Source organism: Aptenodytes patagonicus, chromosome 22 (assembly GCF_965638725.1).
Source record: "Aptenodytes patagonicus chromosome 22, bAptPat1.pri.cur, whole genome shotgun sequence".
NCBI classification, from domain to species: Eukaryota; Metazoa; Chordata; class Aves; order Sphenisciformes; family Spheniscidae; genus Aptenodytes; species Aptenodytes patagonicus.
The window spans coordinates 4,774,165-4,796,518 of NC_134970.1; the positions used below are offsets into that span (position 1 = coordinate 4,774,165).

At 48.5% G+C, this 22,354-nt stretch overlaps 1 protein-coding gene across 3 annotated transcripts in view; it reads right to left on the reverse strand.

Moving 5' to 3' along the window:
- Positions 1-8,435: 8,435 nt before the first annotated feature.
- Positions 8,436-22,354, reverse strand: part of ILRUN (inflammation and lipid regulator with UBA-like and NBR1-like domains) — a 35,072-nt gene continuing 21,153 nt past the window's right edge. Inside the window, exons 4-5 of one of the 3 annotated variants that reach the window (XM_076358296.1) lie at positions 21,600-21,928; positions 8,436-12,778 (exon numbers count right to left, since the gene is read on the reverse strand). In XM_076358296.1, coding sequence (XP_076214411.1) covers positions 12,743-12,778; positions 21,600-21,928 — 365 coding nt within the window. In that variant the 3' untranslated portion in view covers positions 8,436-12,742. Of the gene's footprint in view, positions 12,779-16,098; positions 16,580-21,599; positions 21,929-22,354 lie in introns of those variants that run through there. The other 2 variants (XM_076358297.1, XM_076358295.1) reach the window with 2 other exon arrangements.

The following is a 22,354-nucleotide window of genomic DNA, read 5'->3' on the forward strand; positions in this document are numbered from 1 at the left end:
CGTGGGAGCCGCTGGGGCAGGGAAACACCTCCCGGGTGGGAGCAGGTGGCACGACCAACTCCAATGGTCTCAAAGCCAAGGACGGCACGCAATGCCCCGGAGAGCAGGAGAGGCTCTTGGCTGCGGTTTCCCCTTCCGACCTGCGCTATCCATCCCAGAAGAGCCTGCAGAAGGTTTTGTCCCAGGGGGGAAAACCCCTAAAAATAACCCTAAAACCCACACTCAGCCCTGTCTCGGCTCAAAGTAAGAGCTGGCGGGGCTGGATGGAGAGGGGAAGGCAGGGGGTCAGCGGGGAACAGAGCCACCCCCCCCTCCCGTCGCTCTTGGGTTCAGAAAGCCCCAACCCCGCCGAGCCAGGTTTGCAGCTCCAAGGGGAACGGAGGGGGGAGGACTCCTCTGTGCCCCCCACGCGCAGAGGGCAGGGACCCCATGAGGGACGAGGCTGCTCCACGTCCCGCAGCATCGCGTGGAGCCGTGGGTCTGGGGCGAAGGCCCTGCGCTCCCGGTCCCCCGGTTCCCCCTCCGGGAAAACCTGCAGGGCTGGAGGAAGGCTGGGGACTAAGACGGTGCCGAGCTGCGGCAGAGCGAGCCGTGACTCAGCAGTGAGTCACCCGGCTTGGAAGGAAACGTGTTGTTCCCAGTGAGCATCGCCCAGGTCAGGCACCCTTGTCCTGGGGGCTCGGGTAGGCAAAAAGGGGTGCAGGAGGCGGGGCAGGACCCGAAACGAGGTCCTGTGTTTGGGGACAGGGAGTTGCAGCAGCGTGTCTTGCCTTCACCCTGTCCCCAGGTGCTGAGCTAGCCTCGAAGCTTGGAGGAATTTGCTTTTTCTCAGCAAACAGATGCCCAGTTCATGGGCATCCTTGGCCTCATCAGCTTCCCCGACACCGCGAGGAGCCTCAGTTCCCGGAGCCTGGCTTGGGGAGAACGAAACTGTGACTGGTACTGGGAGATGGGCAGGGGAGGCGCAAAGTTCTCAGCAGACCTGGGCCACCAGCACACGCCAAAGCCCCGTCGGAGACTGGCAGCATTCCTCGGTGGCATCCCTGGTTTCACAGGACGGGATATTAAAGCAGAAAGCGATTAATGCTCTGCAAGGGAGCAGAGAGCTGGAGCCAGGCTCCAGCCCCGGTGCGGGACATGACCCAAAATGGCTCCGCTTTCCCCTTGAAGGGCTGCCCCGGCCCCAAGCCCGGCTCTCCCCATCCCAGCTCTGGCTCAGGGCACCGGCAGAGCGAGGACATCGCTTCTCTCCTCAGTGGTGGATTTTGAGGGCAGCAAAATGTTTGTTCTGTCAACACGTGCCTAATCCCCAACCAAAAGCTGATGAAAAAAGCCATGGGGGGGGAAGGATGGGAATAAGCTGCCCTTTGAAACAAAGCTCTGACAGTGACAGCCACAGCCCCGAAGGGGAGGATGTCATCTCTGGGGTGCACGGCGCTGGTGTAGCTGGGGAGACGAGGGGAATGGGTTCCCCCCACCGGCACCCCGGTCCCTGTGGGCACCCTGCAGCCCCAGCACCCTGCAATGGGGCTGGGAAGGGCGAACAGCTCTCCAGCTCCAGCCTGGCCCTGCCACAAATCAATGCACCTTCTTAAACCCGAGCAGGACCCTGAGCACCACGTAGGGGGTGCAAGAAACATATCCTTGCTCCGAAGCGATTGCCTCTCTCTCCCTTTAAGCAAACCAAAGCCAGCGGGTGTAGACAATGCACGGCAGCATCCATGCAGCAAACGTCCCCTCCACACAGCCTGGGACATCCCTGTCCCATGTCCCTGCTGACCCGGCACTCGGCTGCGACACCGTGTGAGCCCGTCACGAACGGGCTCACCTGAGGATTGGCATTTTCAGATGACCCATGAAACCTTTTTCCTGGTGGGATGAAACGAAACTTTGTCACGGCGAGGCTCGTTTCCAGGTTGGCTGGGGCTGCAGGCTGAGCAAGCGGCGCTTCCCCTTGCTGCCCACCCCAGGGCAGCTCCTCCAGCCCAGCCCAGCCACCGACGCCGGCCAGCACCAGCCGCAAGATCCAGCCCCCGCAGGGACGCACTCCCAGCACCTGACAGCATCAACCTCGCACCCTTCACCCGCAAAAAAAAAAAAAAAAAAAAAAAGAAGTACATTTAGCAGTTTCCATTTGTTTGCTCTTTAAATAATTGTTTCCTTATCGCTATTTATTTAGATCCCTTTAAAATTCTGACAAACCTGCTTCTCAGGCACCGTCACCCGCTTCCTCCCACCCTGCTCCCTGTGCTGCCTGCAGGCAAGGCAGAGCGGCCAGGCTGCACGGCCGCAGCACGGCTGGTCCCGGGGAGGAGGGTTCCCTGCTTGGGGAGGTACGTGCGGAGCGTCGAGCCCCCGCTTACCTCCTCCTTTCCAAGATGGACAAACCGGGATGCTCCAAAACCGTGGTTTGGGGAGCTCGTCCTCCTCTCCCCATCCCACCACAGACCACGGCAGCAGACACGGATGCTTTGGGGCTGCTGCTAAGTCCTGCCAAGCTCGGGGGGCTCGGGGAGCAGGAGGAGGGATGCCAGCGAGGGGGGGTGGGAAAGGAGACGACATGACACATTCACTGCCCACCACAGAGAGGTCTCAGAGCCACTGCACGAGGCCTTCACCGAGGACCGGAGGGAGGGAGGACGGGCCCGGTGCCTACCAAACCACCCTCCTGCGCTCCACCACTTGCTGCCTGCAGTGCCCTGGGGTGGGTGAAGCGATGGGCACTCGCCCAGGTAGCCGGAAAGGCAGCGGCAGCAGCTGGCCACGATTGCCCAACACTCCTCCGTGCAAAGTCCAGCCAAGCACCGCTCTCGGCTATGAACAGCACCAATTAGAGCAGCACCCAGAGCCGCTGGGGGCGAAGGCGGGATGGGTTCAAGCGTCCCACAAGCACGGACAGGGGACGTCCCTGCAGCCTCACTGGGGACAGAGACCCTTCCTGCTGTCGAACTCAGGAGTGTCGGTCCACAGGCATCTCTCGCTGTCACCTACTAGAGAGGTTCAACATCCCACCGGGCTCGGCTGGGGTGCGAGGGGCTCATCCCTGGGGTCCCCTCCCGGGGTCCCATCCAACGTCACCCTGGGGTTTTGGGCTTTGCTACTGCAGGTTGACGTCACAGCCCAGCCTGCAGCTGACAGAATTAATTGAGGAAACCCAGCCATGGTAAACAACAAGGAGGGAAACTGGGGCAGATTAGATAACAAGGAATGTGAGGTTCTTGCTGTATTTTCCCCCTGGACGGCAAGCCTTGCCCACTCGCTCAGGCACAGACCCTGCCGAGCCTGGGCTGCTCCTCACCAGCAGCGCAGGGAGCTTGGCCCCAGGAGAGGCTGAAATCCCCCTTCTGCGGGACAGCTTTCCTAAAAAAAGGGTCTGGCTTACCCCAGACCTGAGGTTTGGGTGTCCCCTCCCTCCCTCCTGCAGAGCCGTGCATCGCCCTGGGGCAGGCAGCGAGAGCAGAGCACGGTCCCCCACTCCCCGTCACCACCGGAGAAGACACGGGGGTAGGTGGGAGCAACCGCTACGAGGGGGCACGGGGGAACAGGACCTGCTGCTTCGTCCTGGTGGAGAGAGAGGCAGGGCAGGGTCCTGGCCAGCAGAATTACTGTCCCCACTGCACGGTAACAGGCACAGGGTCCCAACAAAGGGGAAACTCTCACCCATTCCCGGCTGGCCGCACCCGAGCCTCCCCATCAGAGCAACGTTTGGTTCCAGGTTGTGTTACCCAGACCCCCTTTGCTCCCCAGCAGCACGTCACCCTCCAAACTTGGACACAACATGGACCCACTGGCGTTCAGACACCTTCCTCATCCCCACTGATGGGACATCTCTGCCTTTAGGGGATCTCAGCCCCCCGGAGGTCCTTGCCCACGCCGTCCCTGCCCAGCACACGCTCCTGCCCGGCTCGGCAGCATCACCCCAGCCCCACAGTGGCGGTGACAGGCCAGGTGACACAGTGCCACCCCACTGCCTAGTGGGACCAGTGCGGACCACACACACCCCACGCACCCAGAAACGTGCAACCCCCTCCCCAGGCTGTCACCGTGCTCGGTGCAGGACAGCAGCCGCTCTAGACATGCGTGGGGACATGGCTCACACCTGGTTGGCCACCGTCACCAGCAGGTCCCAAAGCCTGGAAAAGCCAAGTCCAGCAGCTCTGGCGGGTTTTGCAGATGAGGAGCAATCTCAGCTCCCTCTGCTGGCACCTGCTCCAGGCCAGGCCCTTTCCCGGCAAACCCTGGTTATAAATAACGTCTCCAAGCACCTTCCCGCAGCTCTCCCTGCCCACAGGACACGGTGCCACCTGCCAGCCCAAAGCCGGGGAGATGCTCCTCAGCTCCTGCCACATGGTGCGACCAAGCACAAGCAGCCCGTTAGGCAGAAGGACACACAGCCCAGCCGTCCAGCCTGCTCAGGGTATTTATTCCTGTCTTACAGATGAGGAAACTGCTTGGTGAGGGTCGGCTGGGGCAGCAGCTGCAGAGCTGAAGACAGCAGGGATGAGCTGCAGCTCCACTGCATGCCCGTGCAGAGCTGAGGAGAGCAAAGACAAGACACCCACGAGCTCTCTTTCTGGTATTAAATGAGTTCTGTGGGACAGTGGATGGTCTCATAGCTGGAGAGCTGGATGGGGACTCAGGACCTCCTGCCTCAGCCTCTCTCATCTACAAAACACAGCGAGCGCTGACTTCGCTGGGAACAGACCTGGGTACAGAGCAGCCCAGCCTCCCGGCCAGGTGTCTTTTCACAGGCTGCGGGGTAAAGCATCCCTGCCCGTCACCACCCCACCGGCAACGCACGTCATTGCCCGTGCTTTAGCAAGGCGGAGGGGAAAGTGCGCGGGCACGATGCTCAGCCCTGACCCACCCTGCTCGACCCACAGCGGTCACGCTCCAGAGCAGCAGCTGGGAAGCAGGAGCCTTGTTTTTAAGTCAATAAAGGGAGATTGCTATGGAGACACCACAGCCGCCAGCGCGAGTGGCTCTGCAAGACATCCTATATGGCTTTCCCCACCCAGGCACCTGCTCTCCTCTCAGCCGTCCAAATCTGGGGTTTGCTTGGCGTTTATGGACACTGTAACAGTGTTTTCAACAGCTGCCTGCAAGAGATCGATGGCTCTGGAGAGTTTTACAGTGCCTTAGGAGGTGCATCAGCATCACTCAGCTCATTCCTGCAGGCACGCGGCTCTCCCAGGACAGTATGTACGCCTTAAGCAGCACTTGGAGTCAGCCAAGCAAACTAGCACAGGGCTGAGCCCTGCCAGCAAGTGGGAAAGCTCTTGAGAAGTTTTTTATCCTTGTTTGTAGGGAGCCTTAATGAATTCCTATGAACAGCCGATTTAGCACAGCCCCAGAGATAAATAGTTGGCACTTGACTGCTGTAAAAACACACCACTTGGTGAAGGGGAATATTACGTCCTATCTCCAGCCTCAGGCTTGTTCAAACACCCTCAGCTTGAATGGTAGCGCACCTCAGCTGGGAGAAGAGCCCAAGCAGACCATGGGAGCCTCTGGGAAGCTGGTTACACAACTGGTTTTATGCAGAAGGTGTTCAAACATACAGCCCTGACTGGCAGGAGCCATGACTGCTGCCTCTGGGAAACTCTGAGTGAGCTGTTCTTCCCCTGTCCGGAGGATACCCCGTTCGCGTCAACCCCTCCACCCAAGTCCCAGCATCGCCCTTTTCCCGACACCGTCACCGTGGCAGAAGATGAAGCCGTGATTTCTATGGTGCCACCGCCTCGCAGCACAGCTGAGCCACCTCACAGGGTGCTGCACTGGTTACTCCATTCATAAACAGGTGAAAAATGTACTTTTTTTTTCCCCCCATTTAAGCCCTTTACGGTATTGTGAAGGCATCACTTCCGCAGGGAAGACAATCAAAATAAGGAAATACTACAAGCGAGGCAGCTCTTAAGCAAAGCCCTGCTCCACACTGCTCTGCAGAGCTGAGCCCACAGCATTCGATGGGGCAAACAAGGCTGGTCCTTACCTGCGTGTGCCATCTGCTTCCTCGCTTGGTCTCCGCTGCATGCTTTTACTACTCAGCTGTTTTATGAACGGGGTAGGAAACGTTTGAGATTAGATTTCCTTAAATAATTTCTGTTTAACCGGGTATTTTCCAACTAACACACAGGCGGAGCACGCGAGTGACAGATTGCAGGTTATAGAAAGCTTCCAGAGAAAGCCTACACTAAAAGTTACTCCTGACCCCGCGTACGTACGCGCAGATCCCATACTCCTTCCCCACGGACTCCCTCACAGCATCCCCTTTGCCTGGTTTCCCTCTTGGCCTGTCAATATTTCACTGCGCGTCCCCAAAGGATTTGCAGAGAAGCAAGAGCAGAGGGAAGAAGAGGTGAAAATGAGCACAAATCCCTCCTTTAGCATCTTGCTGTGCACCGCAGGCTGCACGCCACATGATTTAGTGGACACAGCAGGTGGTGGTGGGGGGGGAATATCACAAAAACCTGCCCTTTTCTTCTCTGCTGCGGTTACAGCTGCTGCTCCTGGAAGGCAGGGTGCTTGCTGGAGCCCTCGAGCCCACGCCTGCAGGTACGAGGACATGCAGCGCCGCTGCGGAGGTTTTGGAGCACATCCCGCACTTTGCTCTGCGGTCAGCCGGGCAAGCAGGGCACCCTCCAGCCAGAGGCAAAAGAGGAGCGTGGGCACGCACCGAGGCCCGGGGGACGGTGCCGTTCGGTCCTGGGCACTACCCAGCGCGCTGAGCACGCCTTCCTCGCTGTAATTCATCCCACACAACCCATACAGCGGAGAACATCCTCCTGCCTACCACAGCATCGCTTCAGGGACCAAGAAAAGCTGCTTAAAAACAGGATTATTTTTATAACTTTTAATGGACAACGATCTGGCTCCCCTAAAAAAATAAGCAAGCAGAAAAAGCAAACCCAAGTAGTTCATAGGTGACAGCGGCAGCCGTTTGACTTGGCCTCCTGCCTTGCCACCCTGCACCACACCCAGCCTCCGCGCAGGGATCGCGGTGGTAGGATGACCTCCATTATAGCAATCCCTCAAGTTATTTGCCTGCTCAGGAGATAGTATTAGAAGGTGTGATGGTATTGTCCTGTACTGGCAAACTTCAACAGGTTGCAGCCCTAAAGACAAACAGATTCTTTCAAGCAAAAAAAACCTAGTAAATGAAAAGTTGGGCAGAGAGAAGGGGGGGCAATCCTAACCTACCCAAACAGATCGGTCTTAAAGACACCCGTGAGCACCAAGAGCTCAAGGGGTGCATTCTTTTCAAGGCACAAAATAAATACCCGTAGGCACAGGTAGCAGGATGTCTGTTCCTAGTAAGGCTTTCAGTCAAGCTTAAACAGCACACGAAAGCTCCAGGCATTTATTCAAATTTTAAAAAGCAAACCCAGCGCACGCATATCGAGGCTCCTTGCAAGGATTAGTAACAAAGTCACATGTAAGCAAAGGAACGGCTTCAGCTAAGCTGCTCCACAATATAGTTTATATAGGCAAACGTTTGGGCTGGGTGCCCCGAGTGGTAAGGCCTCGCTTGGGAAATAGGACCAGCCCGAGATGACCATGCAAACGCCCACCAAAGCAGAGACCTTCACATGCCCCCATCCTGATACACAGGAACACGAGATATTCCCTTAGTGACAGTAAGAAAAAAAAACCCCAAACCCCAGACTTCCTTCATTCAAAATTCCTCTCCTGCCTCGCCAAGAGACTCATGGAACATCAGGTCTGATCTGTTGCCGTTTGAAGTCTGAAGCATCACCGCATACTGCACCAAGGCTCTGGGTAAAGTGCCGGGATGTAAATGAGCCACGCGAGGAGCATTTAAGGACCCGGCTGTGGCCGCAGCATTGCTTTGTGCTGGCGACCCCTGTATGAAGATCACTGAAAACAGATTTCCACTCCTCCTCACACCCGCAGACTTCAGTGCCGCCTCCCCTCCTGCTTCAGTCCCGATTACAGCTGGAAGGCACCGGCAGCACGGTGGTGCTGAGCTGGTGCTTACCTCCATCCCCTCCATCACCCGGCCGGGGCACCGGCGCGGTGCTGAGCCCCAGCCATCCCCTCGCAGGCACCGGCCGAGGACTGGCGCAGGCAGGAGACGCAGCATTATTGCGGAGGTTACCTGACCTTATAACGAGGGACATCCACTGCCGACATCGGTGAGTAGGTATAACCGCATGCGGTAACGGTCTGTACCGGCACCCTGCACCCGGTGAGGCCCCGGTGGGAATCCTCCTCCAGAAACGGATGCCGCAGTGAACCCCCTCCCTTCTTCACAGGCTCTCCTGCCCCATCGCCTTCCGCACAAATCTGTACGGGCCTCTCAGCCATCCTTGTACCCATCCGCCTGGACTGGAAAGGTTGTTTGATAAACTCAATGTGCACTGAATTTGTTTGGGATTTTTTTTGTTTGGGTTTTTTTTTTTTTTTTGGTGGGGTTTTTTGTTTGGTTTTTTGGGTTTTAAGTGATTTGGGGTAAAGGCAGGGCTAGAACTGGGTTTAAGGACACTGTGCCTTAGCGTCTGGAAACAGCCTGGAGATAGAAGCAAGCTGGGTACATGTAACTACAAGATGACAGATTCAGAAGTTTTTGCAGCTTCAATAAAACTCTCAACAGCTACAGAACATTTTTTTTTTTCTGTGTTAATTTAATCATACAAATATTCATTTATACATTAAGGAAAAAGCTTCCTTTATTTTTACCCCCAATGTGCTATCATAGGACTTCTCCCAGACTCAATGAGGCAACACACCATCCTGTTCCACACATGCACTCCCCCCGGAGAGAATAGACAGGCTGCAGAACCACCCACGCACTCACACACGAAAAAAAATTAAACACACAACAGAAACCCAGACGCGGGACAGCGTGCATTTCCTAACCCCGCAGACTCCAGCTGCTCTCACGCCCACGTGCTCTCTGACCACACGGCTTTGCCCCTCGGTGGGGGAGCCGCATCTTCCAAACCTCGGAGGGGTCCGAATCCAACGCTCCTGAGATGTGGGCAGCAGATTCCAGCTCCCCCCCGCCCGCATTGTGCCAGTTTTAGGGTAGCCCTAGGGATATCGTGCTCCAGTTTGCCGAGGCTGAGAGAGGGTGCCTGGGCTGCCATTGCTCAACTCGTATTAGGGATACGACACATCCTCAGTGGCTCAGGCTCACGTTGACACAGGGATCCATTTAGAGACCATCAGAGGTGTTCTGCGTTACCTTTTTTGCTTTTGGAGGGGTGGGGGGGTAAGGAAGATCTCTCTTTCCCTCCCTCTCAGGACTTCAAGACAGATGGGTTAATCAGACTGGAGCCAGTTGCAGCCTCTCTGTCACTGCACCCTCCCATACCAGCGGGAACCAGCCCCATCCCTGCCCCAGTCAGGAACACCAGCCTCACTGGGGTAAGAGCCGCTTTACTGGTTCACCAGTCTCAACCCATTAAGGATTTCCTCCCATGTTTAACAGGCCCGAGTTCTGCATGTGTAACTCACGTGGATCGGGTAATCCGAGCCACCGCACACACTTCAGGCTCACCAAAACATTTGGCATTCAGCACTTTTGAAAAACCAGGCCGTTTGTTTTATCCATCTGATGTTAAGACTCCGCGAGTTTGAATGCATCAGCCCTACGGAAACCAATACAGTCACAGTGCCCTGAAGTCACCTGGAAAGAGCTTTGCCGAATACATCTCAAATCCCCCTATTTAAAAGCTGGAAACCTGACAGCAAGAGCAATTTGAGGGCTGGCTGCACCACTAAGCTCCAAGGAACCAGAGGAGATAAAACCACCTTTGGCCTCAGTGAAACAGTTTTTACCCGAGGAAAAACCCAGAGGTAGAGCAACCACTAATTTAAACATTCCTCCACTGTCACAGCCAGGGTTACAACCCCAGCCCTCAAAGCATCCAGAGCTCTGTGCGATCGTTTGCAGAGAGATCGTTCCTGCAGACAAGAGCGCTCACACTCGGCTACCTGGGGAAGAGCGGCGATGTGAGCAGCAAGAGGTTGCAGATTTCAGCAGCAACTCGGATCTGGCCCTGCCTTTCTTCACACCCTGGAGTAAGTGACCCCTGTCACAAGGACGCCACGGACTGAACACTCAAGAGGAGAGAGAATTCAAGTCGGTGCAGAGCAAGTATGCCTTCTGAGTGGGAAAGCACACGGCTACTTGGGGTGCATGCAAGTTGGGGTTAATTTTTTTATTTTTTCAAGAAAAGGAAAAACTCAGTCTTAGGAGGAGCACAGGAAAACAAATGTGGCAGCCATTATATACGGGAGGAGCATATGTGGCTGGGAGCAGAGGAAAGCCAGCGTGGGGGTATCCAAGTTCAAAGGTCTCCCAGATGCCTCGGCTGACACAAGGCAAAGGTTGCAGCACCAGCTGTAACAGATTCCGATCTTAATTTTTTTCCCCCCCTTCCGCTACACAGCTGATAAAAGGAGCTAATAAAGACAAGGAATCACCTTGTCGCTTGGACAAACAGCGGTCTCCAGTGTTTTAGACGCCTTCAGAAGGGAAGCGGCAGTATTGCAAGAGGCGTGATAGTCAGGTACGTGTTCATGCCTTCAGAGCTTGTCACACAAGCCTCCTGCTCAGAAAGGAGGGAGCAAAGAAAGAATCCACTTGCTCACGCTACGCTACAGCGATGCAAATCATTCCCTAGACTGAATGCTAAGAGGAGGTAACCAATCCAAGGCAAAATGATGTTACAAGACAAGAATCAAACACTACAGCTGCAGAGCAGCGCAGCACCACCTTCCACGGGTTCACTCTGGATCTTAACGCTCACCCAGCTTTAGCAAGCTGCTGAGACAGACCCAGGTGCTCACCAAACTGCAAGTGCAAACGGCTAGCAGTCCAAATCCTGCAGTGCTTCTTTTATGCAGATGATTTCTTACATTACACTTGTTTCTCCCAGCAAACAGATTTTTGAAGGGAGACTTCAGATAACAGTGACCTTTAACAACTGAACCACTGAAATACAAACAAAAAAATCTAGTGCCCAGTTCTTCCTCTGTTGGATACAAGGAACTCCCACTGTCCTCCACAAGATCCATCTGTATGCACTAAGATATGAGAGTCCTTGGTGGCTGCAATGAAAATGAATCCCCCATTCAAAACCAACCAAGAAAATACAACTAGTCAAGAGCAATCGGTGTAAAGCCACGCACCATGCAGCAAGCCTACGCTCTGCTCCAACAAGGAGAACAAGAGTCTTCACTGGAAAGATTTGGAAGAAGGTAGTGGGAGCTTTGCATATTACTGTATCTTTGGCAGATGGCTGTTCCAGCCTTGTTCACGTTTCTGAATAAGACGGCGTCCCCTCACCTCGCTCCCCTGCAGCAGGATCTGCGGTGACACAGCACTTTAGAAATCCACCACAGCACTTGAAGCCATTCTCCGTCCCCTCACACCGGACTTCCCAATCCGTAACTGGAGGAAAATACATCGGAGGAACAGCAGAGCAACCCGAATCTTTAGAGGAGAGATTCCTCCTCTAATACCAAGCGCTGGAGAGCCCATTTAGAAGGTAGGAGCCTCCATGAAGCTACAAGCCAGGACAATAAAGGCAAATGAATACAAGGCAACAGAGTGGAATCCAGCTGATGATGCTAACTCTTGCTCTGCATTCAAGAACGCAAACAATTAGCCTCTAAGCTAATACTTTATCACAGGAGAAATGAATTCAAACTTATACTCTATAAGGGAGAGATGGGAGATTCAAAATTAAAAGGACGTGACTTTTGTAAAGCTTTGCAACTACTACCAAGTGCATTACAGCTACAGAAAAAGAGTTTCTTCTTGGCACAAGACTGATATGCTTGCTTGGTTGCTCTAGGCACAGCTACTGTACATCAAGAGTTAACAAAAAGGTATTTTAAAATGCTAACCACACAGGACAGCTCTGGAACTTTAATAAATCTGTTTCTTATTAATATGGGTGTGTGTTTGTGTGTATTCACGTACAAAAGGAAGGGAAATGAGCCCTCCATGTTATCCTAGAAGTCCCAGAGTCTTTCTCTCCAACTTTGATACCGAGACCTGGTCTTCAGCGTGGTTTCCAACAACATGCAGGACAACTAACAGCAACACCCAAACCAAAAGGGAAAAAAAAAAAGGAAATAAAAAGATTAAAAAGTCGGTAACTAAAACAGCAGATGATATTAAAAATGCCGAGCTGGGTGCAGACCCAACCTGTCATTAAAAAACACCTGACAAAAAGAAGTCGCTGAACAAACCCCAGAAGATGCTAAGCAAATTCCCATTCGGTAGCAAGCAAAACATGACAGTTCCGTAAAAATGCACGCTGTCCCTTATTTAAAAAAAATATGAACAAGAAACAAACAGAAATTAAACATTTGCTCAAACTACAACCGCTCTGTAGGCAAAATATTTTTTTTAAAGATGGCTTTTTCATTTTCATTTTTTAAACTTCTTTTTAAGCTACCTAATTATGTGCGAGAATGATTTCTAAAAAAACCCCATGGTGTTGGTATATTTTCTTTCTCATAGCATTTAACAACACTCCTGAAATCCAGCATTCACACATGCATACTTAGATTTTTGTATTTTCCTCTGGAAACAGCTAGTCTTAAGTTACTGGGCTTTTGTTTTTTCTTCTTTATCCAGAACACAGAAGCAGAGAAGGGGGGGGTCCACGTTGTGTCTGTCTGCCACATGAATCCCCCTCCCTTCCCCCAAAAGTCAGTTCTTTGTTAAATTCTCCTCTTGTCGATACCCGTTTTGTGTTTTTTAAGACTGTCCGAAGGGATAAGGACCGTGGAAACCCTGAAAGAAAGTTGGAGACATAATCAATTTCAATAGGCAAGAAATAAAATTGATCAGTGTACGCCTACAAATACTGACCATCCCATCCCAGCACTTCTAAACCAAACGCAAGCCTTTACCCACCAGTATGACCTTTGCTGTCCGGCCTTATGAAAACGCTCTTAAAAATGCAGGTTTGGGTGTTTGCAGCTGGTCTCCCCAGAGATGTCAGATGCTATCCACTTACCTCCTTCAGGTGCTATCAGGCCAGGTGTTACTGGGCCACAAAATAACTTGTGGTTATTTTCTACACCAGAGCAAAAATCCCCTATACATCCCCTACAATACCTGCGAGGCCAAGCAACTCACAAGTCTATTCTAAAGATCACAGCAAACAGTTAAGTACGAGGCTGTAACTGGTAGAAGAGTCTGTTTAAGAAAAAAAACCAGGATTTGGAAATCCACGCTCCCACAACTGCCACTTTTGCTCTCAAAAGATAACAATATACATTTTCCTCAAGTGAAAATCAACCACAACATTTAACGAAAAAATCAAAATGCCTACTACAGAATCCATTTTCCCTCCTTTACATCCTGAAGTGAGTCACCTAAATGACAGATCTAGTAACAGGTCTCAAATTAACAGGAACTCCTTTCTGTAATTTCTATTGTTCAAATCAACTATCCAGGGTTTCATCAGGAAGCAAAAGAAAGCGACCAACAGGCAGGCAAGAGATCTCTCAAGTCACAGGCATATAAAGTTTGTCATAATGAAGAAGATACAAACCACACACAAAATCCTCCTGCAAGGTCCAGACACATACTCGGGTCAGAAGCGAGACAAGGGAGAAAAGCTCATTATATTTCACTGTCGAAGTTCAAAGACCATTATGCAAATGATTTTTTTTAACACAGTCCAGCTTCTTTCCAGCATGGTGATGAGTAAGACAGCCAAGAGCCCAATTAGCACAAAGCCATTCTCGGTCTTTAAGGGAAGCTCTGACTTCAGTTTTCACCATTTTGCCTTTAACAGGGCAAATCTCAAAGGAAACACCGTTTCCTGCATGTTCTCCTACGACTTTAAAACAACCTTGCTGCACGAGCCACAGAGCCATGAAGCAGTAAGCCTTTAACATGACTCATATAAAGAAAGTACCAACTTCATTAGCTTAAGCCCAGTTGCAAAAACCGAAGTTCAAGAGCTCTGTTGTGTATCTATGTTCTAAAGGAAGTGCTATAAGCAGCCTATAATCTTGCTACAGCTGGTGAGAAAAAGTTAATTCTTTAGGATATATCAGGTGGCAAAATACGAGACAATGGTAAAATGAAGCATCTATCAGCAGCTCTCAAAATTCAACCAAGAGAGGAGGATTGGCAAACAATTAAACAGGACATCTCATGAACTGCGTGGGAAGTATGGAAGACTGGAAACTTGGAAGTTGCTGTTTGCAGACAGAAATACATGCAAGTGATGGAAAAACAAACACGCTTCTACCCTAGGAATATGCTGCACTCCCAGTTTGTAAAGCAAGCTTTCCAAAAGATAACACCCAGCAGATTCCAGCACAACGGTTCACCTCAGAAAGGAGAAGTTCCCACCAAAATCAAGAGACCGAGATACTCAACATTTCCAAAAAATAGAGTCACTGAAACAGGGGGAAGGGGAAGAGCAGAAGAGAAACATTAAAATAATGTGAATAGGTGCACAAAAAACCCCCAAAGGACACAGAAGGAAAACAATGTTATAAGCAAGACGCTAAGCAGTCTCACCTCAGAGGGGTTAAGCTACTGTACTTCTTATTGCTCTACAGGAGAAAACCAGGATTTGTTGCCGATGACCTGCACAGACCCATTTGCCAGAATTTGCTTCATCTCTTAGTTACCCGCACATAAGGCTTTGTTTGCAGATACTGACTGGCAAGCACTCACAAGCCTCATGAGCGCTTCAAACATCGACTGCTCCCAGCTGCCTGCTCCCTCTGCCGGGGGCTACCGCCTGCAGAGCGGAGCCAGCGTCGCACCGCTTCTGTATTTTACAGTTTATGTCACAGGCCAAACCTGCTTGATTTAATTTGTGCACCCCCTAAGCCAAGACATTTGCATCACCCCATGACATAAAAGAATTAACGCAGTTAATCAGTACACAGTCCAGCTTAAGTCAGACATGAGAACAGTTCATTAGTCTTTTTGTAGGCAGAGAGGGACCCTGTGAAGAGGCTATTAACCTTGTTTTCAGGGAAACCCTCTGCATCTTCAGATACTGTTTTCTGTAGCATCTAATTTAAAGCTACACAATTATGCTAATCATGTGTTAATTAAGACCAGAATTTAGCTCACCTTCAGAGTGTCAGATTACTAAGTATATACAGCTTTGTACCACTTGCTACACTGCACTGAACAGGCTGACATCTCTACACGAGCTTCGCTCACGAGCAATTCCAAGAACAGTCCCAGAATCTGCAATCAAGGTCAGCTTCTCCTGATGCAATGAATTTCACCAAGAAGAAAAAGCCCAAAATCTTTGCTTTTGGGATTGCCACTCCTCGCTGCATTTCACTTACCCGTGAGATTTCTTAGTGTACATGAGAACTTACAAAATTAAAAAACACTTGTTTCTTTTCTTTCAGATCGAGCGTAGACTTGGTTAAACATCAGACCCTGAGCAAGAAACTGTTACTCCCCTTTGTGAAATGAGAATACTTTCTTCCTTCTTCCTCAGGAAGATGCAAGCTCTCTGCAGAGCAATTGTTTCTCATTACATTTATTCAACATACAGTGTAATAGTGTCTTGATACCTGAAAACTTCAGTTACTGCTGCAATGCAAATACCAAACTCCATTACATGACATTTTGAAGAATAATTATCCCTTGTATGCAATGTTTTACATCATAAACGTGCAAAAATAATTCTGCATACAATTGCAGTTTTTCTGAGTTATTTCAGCTGAAAAATCATTCACACTATTTTTGGTGAATTCCCTTCTATTCTCAAAATGAGATCACTCGCTGTCTTTATGAAAAGCTCAGCTGCAGCTTTGCAAATTTACTTTCAGTTCTTCCAATATCTTCCACAGAAGTAATTGCTAACTTGCTAGTGAAAGCATACTTGCTATTCATACAGATAAATATGTGAGAACAGAGGACCATGTTTTTTTCAAGAAAAGACTCTACATAAAAATTACTGGTATAAATTATCGTTTGACTTGTGTATCTAGAAGGGAATCGAGACATTTTGGAAAGTTAAAGGCCTTTGTAAATACTGAGCTCTTTAAATGAAGGCACCTGTGCTAGAAATAAAATGAAGATTAAGTTAATCTTTCATAAACCATCACAACACAGGCTTTCAAATAGCTATCTTTATTTCACCTTTGTGACTGAGTCAAGATCAATAAAAGGTACACTTCAAGAGAGACAGGAGTTTCTGATGCACAGCTGCAAAGCAATACAGGAGTCTCCCAGTGTACACTGACAGTAGCATCAGACAACGCTACAAGTCCCCGTTTCCTCGTCACCTCCTGGGCCGCTCCTAGTCAGCGCTTCTCCAAACTACGCAGAGTTCTCTTGACTAACTTACGTAAACTGAACACAAACAGAAGAACAAAGTATTGAGCACTTTTTTTTTTTCTTTATTCCATGCATGCTGTGCAAACATGGCCTGGCATTTAGGACCACCAGGAAGTTAAGAACCTTCTCACAGTGCAGCCACTCGCAGGGCTGGTTTAGATGCACACAGCTGATGAAGTACATGAGGGCTCAGGTACGTGATTAAGTTACCATGCAACAACTTAGCTCTTGTAACTTAATCAATGGCGTGCTTTTAGTCTGCAGAGATAAAAGAACAGGGAAACTCTGTTGGCCTGCAATGGAGCAAAGTTAAGCTAAAATCAGATTATCTCACATTTCCCACAGTCCAAAAGCACACGGACTGTCGGTTTTCATGGATGAGCTAACATGCAGCATCCAAACACATTAGTCTTTCACCAGATAAGCAAACCAGCTCATGCAACATCAGTTTAGCCTGCAGATGCTATGCAGCAGTGTGGCTGTCAAAGAGTAGCTATGGTAGTTTTGAGTCCAACGTTCTCCCACTTTGTTCTAAATGAATTTAACCATGTGGTAACTAGCCCAGTTTGAAGCCCAGATACCAGGATGGAAAGAGCTTCTCTTCTACATGGATGCAAATATTTCTGGGGCATCTTCCTGACCCACAAATACAGTTTGGTACCCAAATAGTTTCCAGTGAAAAAATTTCTGTCTAAAGTTTACAGAGGTACTCCAAAAATACGCAAATTGGAGTGCCCTGGTTTGGAAGAAGCACGCATCTAGAAGCAGCAGCAACTTTTGAACTCAGGGAGGGGAAGCCAGTTAAAGGCTCTAAGGATAGAGAGAGGTTTGGTTTCCCCTTACGTATAGAAAGCTGTCAAGTAGCATGGATCAGAGTTCAGCTCCACACAGAATGAAGTAAGATGGGGAGCATAAATACAGCAGGAGAAAAGGTGTTAAGATTTTAATTTTGTGAACTCCAAATATGCTTGTATTTCATTGGGCTTTTAAGAGTAGCTGAGTAATGGACAGAACAGATTAATACCAGACAAGCTGTAGAACGCCCTTTGCTATGGCGGCGACTATGCAAATTGTTCTGTACGGGCAAATCTTTGCAGAATCAGAACTTCTATGTGCAGTTTTCTGCATTACACAGAAAGCAGCAATTCCTCAATTCATATGGGCAACAGATTTAGATATATATATTTTTTTTACATATAGGTGACAAGTACAATCTGAATGTCAGTATATGGCTATCCACTTCAGATCTTTTTAGACATTTAAACCTGTACGTTTCTTTCCTCAGTTAAGAAATTTAACTCTAATTCCCCAGGCACTGTAAGACTGCATCTTGCGCTTTTAATGTAAAAGACTGTCACAAGAGAGCAGCAGTGACCTCGACAGTGTTGCTATGAGACAGGAGCGAGTAAATAGAAGGAAGCTATATTAGCCTCATCTCTCTCGAGAATACAGAGAGAAAGCGATTGCCAAAGAGGAGAATAAAATACCCATGCATGGGTATATCTGGACTCTAATACAGCTCATCCCTATCCTGAGATAAGCATCCTATCCTGCACTTAAGCACATCTTTAATTCTAAGAACATGCAAAAACTCCACTGGGAATAGATATAACAACAACATGCTTAAAGCAATGCCCTGAACACAGATCCTGATCTACAACCTTCTAGCAGTTTATTTGATAAGGTGATCAGGGTGGACCCAGGGAAGGCGTACACTACAGCAGGAATAAAGATCACAATCAGTTTGTTTCAACCATATCACAGGTTTCATCTTATCTGCTTATAGGGAATTCAGGGTCTTGTTTTGTTTGTTTTGGTTTTTTCCTAGGAAAGTTTGTTTCACTGAGCAGGGCATCCAAACCACGTACTCTATGCTGCTGTATAAAAGCATTTTGAATGTTTCCACGTGTGAAACATTGATATACTTGTCTAATCCAGCAGCAGATGGCACATCAGTGTCACTGAGATCCTGACTCCAACGGGGAATTTTAGAGGACAAGTCACACCTGCTCAGTTGCACCAGAGGGAGAACTAATACAGACAAGGTCTGGCAACTTCTAGTATGTTTTACAGCTGCAGATGCCAGAAACCGCTAGTTTTGTCTCAAAGATTTCATGGTCTCATGCAACTGCATGACTGGGGTTCTCCGTGATCTCTTGGAAGAGAGGAAGCCTCCACAGCGATCTGAGAAATATTTAAGGGCTTATATTACTTCTAAATACGGGACATAGGCCCTTCTGAACACCTTAACTAGACCTTACCCATCCCCTTTGCTATACCTCACCACATGGTGTGTCAAACATGACTAGGGATTCACTCCATTCTCCGGGCACATGAAAGCAGACAAAAATATTAAGAGGTCCTGCCCAAGATAAATAAAGCCCAGGAATCCTAACTTGCAACTACGTAACCAACCCACAGTACTCTTTTGTCTGCTCCCAGAACTTGAAATAAAGCCTTTCACATCAATATTCAATCACAAGACAACAGCTCCAAATGTAGTAATTTTCTTTCCCCCTCTCAAGCAGCAGAGTACAGGTCAAGTCCCCCGGGGAAGTGGGGAAGATGGGCCAGATATAGCTTTTCCTAACAGGTACTGGAACACCATCTGCTGATCAGGTGGTTTAATACTTCTGACATCACCTCCAATAAGCCCTTTTCCGCTTAAGCAGTATCCCCAGCGGTGGATACTGCTTAAACATTACCCCTGTTTAGGAAAAAAAAAAAAAACAAACCAAAACCCCAAAAAACTTCTTTTCCAGACTGCAGGAAGGAGGCATGCAATAGTGCTAGACCTAAACCAGGGAAGGCGAGCATGTTCACCTGACGATTTTAAACGAGACCAAGCATCTAGGATGTCAAACCTACTCAAACTTGTTCACTACAGAAACAGTACTGTACCAATATGAAAATTAAGTCTGTGGCAGAATGCCTCCTGCCCTGGACAGGAAGGGCAAGGCTGGAACAGGACTCTGATCTTCAGACCTACCTTAATAATGGCCTCCAAAGGAAAAGCTAACTTGTTTTATTATGTCACAAATAGAAACACCGTAGTAGAGAAAAAAAAAAACCTCAAAAATCAATGAACTTTCACATACTCCACCCCATCTCCAAAAAGGACCATAAAGTTATCCCTTCCGAAGCAAGCAAGAAACTAAATTTCTGCTTTTATCTCAGATAATCCATGTCAAATCCACCTAAGAATATTCTGTAAATACAAAAAGAAACAAAAAAACCCCAAAACGACAGCAACAAAAAAAAAGGGGGGGGGGAGGGAGAAAGGCCACTTACCCTACATCTGAGGTTAGATTATAATGGCTCACATCTTGTTAAGAGTACTGATCATGAACTTTGGGTTACTAGCTAAACCAGCTTACTTAAATTTAGTGAAATCCTCTCTGGTACTGCTTCACTCTCCTTTTTGGCTTTTCTTTTCCACAGTATAGCTGACCTTTGCTATGTCCGCTGTACTTCCAACAGGTATCGGTTCTTACACCTACATTCTTAGAAAAGACAAAGCATCTACTCCTCAGCCAAGGGAGTCTGTTGGTACACTTTACCTCCCGGTGCCCACACCACTCTCCTCTCGCTAGGAAGGGTAAGGATATACACCACAGGGAGAGACCTAGTGAAAACTGAAGGCCACGTTACTGCCAAAACCCCACATCCAGAATTTCTACACAGGAACTTTCTCAGAAGTGCATATATTAGCAGTTCCACATCTATCCACCTGCAAGTGCAAATCAACTACGAAGCAATTGCCAAGCTCTGCACTCCGAAAATAGGCAAGGGGGGGAAAAAAGCCACCTCCAGCCCAAAGCTGACCACCAAAAATGGAATTGAGTTTTCCCACCCAAATTAAACCTAGTATTGTAGCTATGAAAGGTTTAGGTACGTCCACTATCTCACCAAAGCTGTACTTAGTAACTGATTTTTATTTTTCATCAACTGATACACAGAGCTGTTACCAATCTTTGCCGGGATACGTACAACAGACAGCCGCAGAGCAGTACTCCCCGCCTGAAGCACCTGAGATAAAGTTTGTGCAGAGAAGCTGTATCATATACAGACGGCCTCTGCAGTCAGACAATGCCCTGTCTCTTCAGGGAACACCGCTATCCACGAAGCAGCCACTAAAAGGCAGCGGCTTTCAGTCACTGCTAATTCAGGTTGTATTTGAACTGATAGGTGAAAGGCTTTATTTTTTAATCATTTCCTAAGCCATCCATTTCACTTTCAGTGAGCGAGAATCTTGAAGCGGGAGCCAATACAGCTTATAGCAATTTATGTTTGGGGTGCAAAACACAAAAAGGGTGATTGGTAGTCTGTCAAACAGTTAATCCCGCGCATGCCATCAGTAAAAAAAATGCATAGCCCTGGTGCAAAGTAGGTCACTAAAATATGATCCACTGGTAGAGGACAGGCAGTTCATCCAGTTAGGAACTAAAGTGCTGTAGGTGAACTAACATTAGGGCTTTATTAAGTCATTCAGCAACCAAGTGTTATTGTCCTACACAGCCTGCTTAAAGTACAGTAAAGCATTTTTAAAGGATTTTAAAAATCAAACTAGTTTGACATACGACAGTACACACCTACACATACTGGCTGCATTAACAGGTGGATTCTGAATTGTAAATAATCCTGCAATTTCACACACAAGCAAATAAAAACAGTCAAAATATCACTCAGACTCATATAGCATCCACCAAGCAAGCTTTTGAGAGAGATTTAAAGTAAAGATAATTTAAAAGTCACCTACAATTATAAACAAGACAAGGACACAGACAGGAATAGTCCTTTGATTGACTGTTCCTGACAGGTAGCTTCTGGGATCAAAATGTTGAGCTCTGTAGCCTCCCCACACCAGCTAAAAAGAAGTTATCTGGTTAATCTTAGGGTTTGGGGGTGTGGTTATTTTTTCTCTTTTCAAAATTATGTAAAACTCAGGAGCACATCTAGAGAGATATTTTGACTTATTTGCACACGCAACTGGAGCAGGCTCCAGCCACTAATAGTTACAGCACCCAGACAAGATTATATAAATTTTAAGAAGGACTTGAAGCAAAAACAAAAAGGTGGATCTGGTAGAGTCTATCAGAGGCAAAAATATTTTACTATAACATGAGGAGTTGGCAGAGTCAGACAGTCAAATTCAAAACCTTCCTTAGCAGGTCTGGCAGAAGCAGAAGGGAAAGGCTTTGCAGTTTGTAACGAAGAACTATTACATACATCACAGTCTCATCACCTACCCATTCTCCTGTTCTCCCAGGGCACCTACCTTACTGTATGTCACTACCGACAAGTTGTTCGAGTGACTGCTGGGGGAGAGATTTACAGAGTTTTGTGACAGTCCATTCTGATCTTGTTCGATTTGGTCAGGAGCAGGCCCCCATGTGTTTTTGCTGATTGTGCCTAGCTCGGAACCCCCAGGGTCTTTTAGGTTGTTTTCATCTGGTTGCCTGTTCTTCTGTGGAGAGGCGAATGGGTTAAAGTTTCCTTCTACCTTGCGATGCGGTTGCGTGTTGAACTCTGTTTCAAAGGATGACAGCTGCTGTGTTACACCTAGAAGTCCTCCAACTTCCACGCTGAGGATCACCCAGATGACATCTGTGGAAAAAGACAGACACTCGGGTTGTCACTAGATGGAGTTTATGAAGAAGGGGGCAGAAGGAGAAAAACAGAACACGAATTCCATCCTTTACAATAGCAAGAAAAAAGACTGATTGTTTAAAATACATTTTTATGAAGTATCAGAAGTACTGGTTAAACACTAATTTAGCGTCCAATCCTTCAAGAAAACCAGGCAAGTTTTACTCCTACTGAACTTACATGAACCAGCTAAGAACATATAAAAAAACCAAACTGACACGACAACTTGAAGCTCCATACTTCAGATTACCAACAGGATGCACTGAAAAAAGAAAACCTTAAGTGACTTTATCCAAGGCTACGCAGCAAGACTGAAATGAGAGCCAGGAGATATCACTGCCAATCTTCTACTCTGACGGTGAAGAAAAGGCAATGTTTTTGTTT